This window comes from Charadrius vociferus, unplaced genomic scaffold, assembly GCF_000708025.1.
Source record: "Charadrius vociferus isolate BGI_N301 unplaced genomic scaffold, ASM70802v2 scaffold200, whole genome shotgun sequence".
Lineage (NCBI taxonomy): Eukaryota > Metazoa > Chordata > Aves > Charadriiformes > Charadriidae > Charadrius > Charadrius vociferus.
The window spans coordinates 1,534,322-1,542,684 of NW_009646515.1; the positions used below are offsets into that span (position 1 = coordinate 1,534,322).

The 8,363-nt window shown below is 37.1% G+C and overlaps 1 protein-coding gene across 1 annotated transcript in view; it reads right to left on the reverse strand.

Annotated features, from left to right (window-relative positions):
* The window catches only part of GPR64 (G protein-coupled receptor 64), a 49,393-nt gene extending 44,063 nt beyond the window's left edge, over nucleotides 1-5,330 (reverse strand). The window contains exon 1 of the mRNA XM_009884757.1: nucleotides 5,213-5,330. Coding sequence (XP_009883059.1) covers nucleotides 5,213-5,330 — 118 coding nt within the window. The remainder of the gene's footprint in view (nucleotides 1-5,212) is intronic.
* Between the last annotated feature and the right edge of the window lie 3,033 nt (nucleotides 5,331-8,363).

The following is an 8,363-nucleotide window of genomic DNA, read 5'->3' on the forward strand; positions in this document are numbered from 1 at the left end:
TAAATTAAATCCCATCCATCCCCATTTACTGCTCTCTATCAGGGCATTTACTTGCAGACACATCTGGTCTGTGAATCTCAAATCTACTAAGGCATTGAGATGATGGCAACCTGGAGTTCAGTTGTGACAGTGAATAGAATTTTAGGTGCTAACAGTAAATTTACTGGTGAAAACAAAGTGTCAGGCTCTGTCAATGCTGGTAAAGCCAGTAGTGCCAGAGAACGCCCCAAACACTGGAACTTGATCATAACTTTTAAGTTCTTACAGGTGCTTCATTTCCTCCACTGTCCCACTAGAGGAAAGTACAGGCGTTTGTGGCTGTAGATGTAAGCTCTTTGGAGCTGACTCTTATTTTGTGGAAAAATGCACATTTCAATTGCACAATCATTATCAAGATTGCTTGCTTTATGGTACACCCATCAGCAACAAAATAAATCCAAACTAAGAAAAAACTCCTATGGGACATGAAGTGGAACTACAGAAAAATGAAACAGCCTGATAGATGCTCAGCCAGAGCAAGAGAACACATTACTGACACCTTTAAGGCAGCATTTATTTATCAATATATGCAGAGCTTTTATGTACTGTCTAAAAGAGGTATGTGATTAATCATGATTGATCAGAGCTGGACAGCAGGAAAAGATCAGTCAATATAGGAAGAAAGCTTTTTCATTAGCTCCCCAGTGAAAAGACAAATTTCCAGGCAACTTGGATCAAGGTGGGGTTTTTTTTTCCAAGGTAGGTTACACTCATAGTGCTAGCTAGCTGTCAAGATCACAGCTAGCTCTTCTGTGACCTTCTCAACCAACCACAGCACCAGCTTTCATGAGGCCAATTCTCAATCAGGAATGTGTTCAACTTTTCTGCCTCTTGACCACAGGGCTCTCAAATTTCTTTTTCAAAGCAACAAATGAAAAACAGGAGGAAGTTCCTAACTTCCAAGTGCAGCTTGATAGGTACAAGCTACCAGAAAAAGTTTGAAACACAAGATATACCAATCCAGTTTCATGAAAAGTCATTGATAACTGTTCTTGTTGCCTACTATAGCTTTGAGACTCCCTTTGTGATGCTAATTAGCAGAAACTTGTAGGTATCTTTCACAACCCTGAATCATTCCTGAAGTTCAACATATATCATGAAAGTGCCATACAAGGCTATAAACCAAACACAAAACTCCCAGGGTACAGGCTGAAGTTGGTGAAAATCCTAACTATCAGACAGTGGACTTTGAATGGCAAGGTAATAGAATGGTTCTACAGCAATGGAGAAGAAAAGCATACTTGATCCAACAGCAAGCAGTAGAACTACTTCCTTCCTGCCCAACCATAAAGCATGAATTGACTCATTTAGTTTGGCCATTTGTCAGAGCCTAACAGGCAAAATCTGGGATACTCAGCTAAGAACAGATCAGCACGGAAAACCAGTTTTTTAAAACATGACTTAAAACCTGGTGTGAGGAAGATTGGGAGGGAGGTGAAAGTGTCACAGAAGTGAAGATTTTTAGATACGAGTTCAAATGTACCTACCCTTTTTAGTAAAAGGATGACTACAATTAAAATAGATCTGCTACCTTCCAGTTTGGACAGATCATGAGGAAATTGATTTTGTAAAGGAAACAGCTAGCTAGATATACAGTTATATGCCAACATCTGTGATACAGTCCCTCCAAAGAAAAAGAATTGTTCGTCTTTCATTATTAAGTAGGAATTATGCTGAAGGTTTCAAAAGATTTGAGGCAGCTGCTGTTCCTCAGAGACTGTATGTCAGAAATATATTTGCATGACTCATATACCCTCCAAAATTCCTGTAAGCAATCTTGAGCATGCAGAGATGGGCAAAGTGACCGGTTAAGGAAGTTCCCTGACACAGCTTCAAAACTTGAAGTCACTGTTAACTTTACAGATTGGAAGACTGGAAGTCCATTCCTGAGCAAAAATGTTAATCAAAACTTGAAGTACCGTCAGCATTCTTCATATTGGAAGTAAACAAATTCTGAGAGGCTTGATTTCATGTTAAGCATTAAATCAGTATTTATGTGCCAAGACCGAATTTATTAAAGGGCTGCAAAATCCTGTTACATTTAAGGGAGTTGACACTACAAAGTTGTCAAGGGAGCTGGTAGTGGACATAAACTTGAAGGTGGAAACAGTCTTAAGGCAGGTAACCAAGAGAAATGATGCAAAATGAGCTCAATCCTGCTGATGATTCTCCTAGTCTGCTTTGTATCATTCAAAAAGACTTCCATTGATCACTATGCAAGGCTGGACAAATTAATTTAAACTAATAAAAGAGTTTACTTAGAGAGGTCTACCCTTCTGGAAACTGGAAAGTCTGGCCCAATTTGCTCCAAACAGTTAAAAAAAAAAGTGCCAAAAAGAGGTGCCAAAGTTAAGAGAATAGATACCAATACTATCTGAATTGTTACAAGAAAGGCTTGGAAATTTTTATATGGTCAGTCCACTCAAAGAATGCTGAAAAAGCACAAAGGAAATCATAACCATAGTCAGAAAATGCACTTCGCTGTTCGAAGTGGAGCCCATGCAGTACAGTGTCAAATTAGTTAGAAATTAATTATCAACATCATCTTGGCTAAGTTTGTCTGATATGTGGGTGGATACAATGTAAGTAGGAGGTGACATTACTTTAAAGTTTTTGGAAGTTTTGTTAATCATTGCTTATCTTCTCTAGTACTGGTACTAGTGGGCGGTGGCCCACCCTTGACCGTAGAACAGAGGAGCTGGAACTGGCTGTGCTCTGACACTGGCATTCCTGGCTTACAATTAGTTCCTTTGGGTCCGGATGATACAAATCACATTCAGAAACCTCGGCATGAACATACCTTCATCATCACAGCACATAAAAGGTAGCATAGTAGAAAGAATGCTCCAAATATCTCCAGAGTAGGAAAAATAAGCAAAAATCACCATTTGGAGTCAAGGAAACTCCAAGCAATAATAATTCTGGGCTGACGTTTCAATGTCATTCACTATATTCAGGCACTTAACCTCTTTCAGAAATGCAAATTGTTTCTTCTTAATATATTTATCTCTAATAGATGCGAGAACTGGTGTTTTTTCCCTCACTAAAACTAAGAGCATCCACTTAATAAGCATGTGTTCTTAAGCCCTAAAAGAAATCCTGAAATGCATGGACATACTTCCAAATATTTAAAATAAACTTTCTGACAATAAGGTAATGCAAACATAAACCAAAAATGTAATCTCTCTTTTTTCAAGCATTTTCAGATAGTAATAATCGACAACTTTACAAGAGACAGCCAACCATAGGTAGTAAGAATTAGACATACAGAAGCAGATTCTCTCAGTAGATAAGCACCAGTGTTATTTTGCTTACATTACTAATAGCTACTGTATCAGTATAGTTGAGGATTAATACAGTTGTGTATTCTCTTGAATAAAAATAGTCACAAGTTTATGTGTCTGCACAACCTGGCTTTTAACCAGTAACAATTGTCATTCATTTCTATAGAAGTGTTTGCCACCTGTAACATATTTGCCTTGCTACAGTCCATTAAAATGACATCACAAGAATCTTGTATCCTAATGTATTCCATCTAGAGCTCATAACTGTTCTTTATAAAAAGTTTAAAACTCTAAACTCTGTACATGTGGGTCACTTGATTCTGCTGAATGTTGTGGAAATCTAAAGCTAAGAACTGTTTCCTCAAAATGAATTTCATCCATCCTTTTCATTCACAGTTGTATTTGGATATGTGGGGATAAACTATGCCAAATTATCCAGAGTGTCCTAGACATCGGAAAGAACATAGTCATTTCTTTTCTTTTCATATTTCCCGGAGAACAAACATACTTTGGCACCTGAGATGAGGAGAGAACTGAGCAGAGATGCTGCTGACAGTGCTAAAAACCTAAAAAAACCAAAACCCACCAACAAACAAACAAAAAAAGGTGGAACCATAAATAAACCCTTGCATCAGTTTAGCTTTTCTTGAAGGACTGCTAAACTTGCAAGTGATACATAGGCGAAAGACAAAATCCCTTTTCCTCAGAACTCTAGATGCAGTTGAATGTTCCTTAGAGAAATTCTTGTATGACATCTGCCCATCTACTCAGCAGTGCTGTCCTTTTTACTGTTCAAAATACATGAGGTTAAAACTTCACCATCTTAGTAACAGTTTTATCACCTGAATCTCCAATTCTGTCTCAATAAAATCTTAATTTTATGAAAATTAGTACATTTGGAGAATTAGAACCAGAATTAATCTAGTCTGTAAACCTGTGAGATTTCATTGCTAGTACAATATCATTAAGCAGGCATACTTACTATGTACATTTGAACTGCAAGAAACTGACCTTCTAGAGTAAAACAACAAGCCACAACACAGGAACCAGTTTCTAAAACTAGCCGTTAAGTACCTGGCAAAAAACACTTCTAATTATTTAATATTCCATGCACATTACTAACATGATAAATGTGTTACATGCTATTGACATAAGGATGTTTTACAAATGACAAGATCTATTATCTATATCAGTTGAGGTCCAGAGTAGTGAGACTTGTATCTGCCAGCTTACAGAATAATTCTGCCAACACAGCAGTGCTGATTCTACCATACCTCATACAAAAGCATCACAATGTCACTTACCCAATTTGTACATGAACCTTATGAATTTATTTTTCATTTACCTTTATATAAAGAGCATAGACTGTCAAATACATATACATCATTTCTGTTACATGTTTTGGAGCTTACTACTTTGTCCTAGCCATATTTAGATCCACAACCAAGAGCAATACAGGAGATGTTCTATGCACTAAGCAGAGTGAAGCTCAAAGGATCTTGTGGTGTTTGTGTAAGAGCAGTGTAAAAGATTTAAGAACACATTCTGAAAATAGTGACACTTCTAGTTCAAAAAAAATGAAAAGAAAGTAATTTGTCTTGTTATTATGTACTGTGTTTACATTCTCTCCTCATCCACAGCAAAAAAAGTTACCAATGATGATTTTTTATGAAAACAAATACTTCAAACATAGAGTTTATCCAAACTTTATCCAAAGGGCTGAGCACCAACTGTTTCATTTCTTGTTAATGGCAATTTTTCCTCTTGATTTCAAGAGAGCAGAAACTTGCCTGTTCTGAATATATTCAAAAGTCCTATTCATCAAAACTAATTCTTTTTTTTTTTTTTTGAGTACTAACACTATATAAATCAGGAAAAAGCTGTCTTACCTTTGCTTGCTGTAGCCAGGAACAAATGAAGTAGAAGGACTGTTAGAACAATCCTGAATCTCAAGAAAATGTCCTGTATTCTGCCAACACAGCAGTGCTGTTTTCCCCAGGCAACCATTCTAGGAGAAAAAATAAATAAATAAACCACAGTGACAAGAAAAAGTGCAGGTGTGCAGATATTTTGACAAATTATGTTTCCAACCCAAGAGCATAAATCTTTTCAACCCTGTTATACTATTGGGTATACGTCGTATAGAAATGCACAAATACGCTGTATATTGCCAAGTCACCAAGAAAGAAAGAGCTGTTTGGTGAAAGGAAAAAAAACAAAACCAAACAAACCCCATTCAAGCTCTAATTCTCCAAAGGCTCACAAATACATCAGAGCATGGCCATGAGTCCTTGCACAAATAAGGCTTTCAACATTTGAAAAACAAACAAAGAACAACAACAACAAAAAAAACCTACACACACAAAAAAACCCAACCAAAAGCAACCAGAGAGCAAGCTTGGAGAGCTTATCCAAATGCTTTGTTAATCTCAGTAAGTATATAGAAAGCATCTCTTTAGTCCCCTACCCACAGGTTCTATCAACCGACACATTAAAAAGAACATTGGGAACTCCTAAGGAAGAAGGAAGGGTTTGATTCCCGATCCTCATCTCATTCTCAAGGCAAGAAGCTACTGCAAAAAAATTAGAAATGCCACAAGTAACTGTGGGCAGCAAGTTCATGGAGAGTTACCATGAAAACCTGCTTTTGTTCACATTTCTTCCTAATTATGTGGCCCAATATAAATGATAGGACATGGTGGTGGAAGAACGTGCTTCCTACTATAAAAGATAATGTTCTATGAAATGATACACTTTTTTTAAAGAGATCTTCTCAAAAAAGGTAGATCATCTGAATATTTTGCATGCTGAAAGAAACATTAAGTGAAACATTCATGTGCTTTTTGCATGCATTATTTCTTAAATAAGAAGGTTTAGAGATACATAGTTAGAAGTGATTCTATAATTGATTATTGAAACAAATGCAAAGCAGTAAACTTTATGTATTGTTTATCCTTAATGTATCAGCTTTATGGTAGACCTGAGCCTTCTGCATAACACCAGAAGTTTAACTTTGCCATCACAAGTTTGGTGCATGTGTGAGTGTATTGGTATCAGGCTGCAATAGGTTCCCTTCTTTTCAGGGACTGTAAATTTTGAACTCTTTCAGGAGTTGTAGATTCATGTTAAGATTAGAGCTAAAATGTATTTTTTGCAAGCGTTCACATTAATGTAAATATTTATTAGGATAAAATGGTTACTATGGGCTGAAGTCTCCCAGATAAGCACTAGAGGAATAAACTGAGAAACAGTGAAGTTGCTAGGTAATTGACATTTTGGAAATCGATTAAATGCACTTGCAAATAAATTACACACATATAATAACGTAACATAGAACACATAAAGCAAAGGCTTTTTAAAAATTAGAGCATTGCAACATTGTTGCAATACAGTGTTTTCAATAATTACACAGTATGAGATTTCTAGCAGAAAAATAAGACCATACTGACTGCACTGAAACAGACCAATCTGGATGATGACACATACTGCTTCCACTTTGCAGATTCTAGATGCTACACTTAAAATTGAAATGCACTAAGGAAGTAACAGTCAAATTGTGGCAATATCATGAATGACATCTACATGGGTGCTGCAGATGTCAACCAGCAGGAAGAAAGGCTATTGATAAAAGGAACACAAAAATCAAGCATACTAAAGCTGAGAGAAAATAAATGGTATGTTAAAACAATGGACATGGCTAATACACACAATCCTATGCAGGAAAAGACCAAAACCAAGATGGTTTTGGAAGGCAGAAAGATGGTATTTCTTGTTAAAAAAGCAAGAAATGTCAAAGGTGGGCTAGCTTTCTAAAGAGTCTCACAGGAAACATGTCCAAACTTGTCTTCAGCTTGCTTCTCTTGAATCCCGAAAAATCATGTATTAATAAAGTTTTTCAGTCAGTAAACTAAGTAGCAGAATTACATTAATTATGCTAAGAAGCCGATAATGAAAACTGCCACCCTGAAATACAACTGACAATTTCAAGGACTGCATCTTCAATATAATTCACTAGGATTAAGAGAGATGCCCATCCAAAAGCTATGTTTCCTTTCTTTGCTTACTCATGCTGCCCATTCTAGTCTCAAATTAGGTCACTTCCAAACAAAACCAAGCTGCACATCTATTCCTCCATTTTATGGGGAAATCTCTTCTTTTGTATGGTAAACCATCTATCCATAGTGATGTACTTAGACAACTAATCAAACACAAATTCCAGCATCCCTTGTCTCTACTACCTCAACATCAAGAGTTGAATCGTGAACGGAATGGAACCCAAAAATACTCAGCGGCACCCACAGGTTTAGCCATGGATGCTGGTAAGTACTGAAGCAAACTGCTTGCTCTATGTCACATATAATACTGCTTCAGAACGCTCCTACACTCCCTGCATTTAGTTTCCTTCTGAAGCCTCAGTTCTGCAAACAGATACACATGAAATGAGCTGACTAGGACAAAGGTTTACTCCCGTACCATCAAGTGTGCCTTGTATTTGGTCTGGTAGACCTCATTAGACAATCATGTTAGTGCCCCATCCACCAGAAATAACAACTGCATTCCAAGATCCTATATTTGAGGGCAGGAGCCAAGAAATTCCTGGTTCTGACTCCAGCTCTGCCTTAGTGCTATATAGCCCTGACAAGTTTCGATACACCTTCCTCTAACTCAGGCTTTCCAGAGTGACCTTTGCTAATATTTGTCCAGTGTTTAAATGAAAGGCTGTAATAAATACTTTCAGCACATTTAGGTTTTTATCCCCTCTGGGTTTTTTGACACGGTTCTCCCTTCCTGAGATGGACCTGGCAAAGACAAATGGGGGACAGAGGCACATCTTCTTGTTGAGAGAATACAGTCACATCAAGAACTCTGAAGCTATTCAAAGCTATAAATGCAGATTAATGGTCCCAGGGACAGCAATAAAATCCAGACAGCAGGAAAGTGAGTAAATGTATCAAGTGAAATCCTGACATGGTCACAGCAAAATTGACTTTTTGCAAGACTTTGGATAGTTATGTTTGCTCAAGATTTGCTCCAATGTCC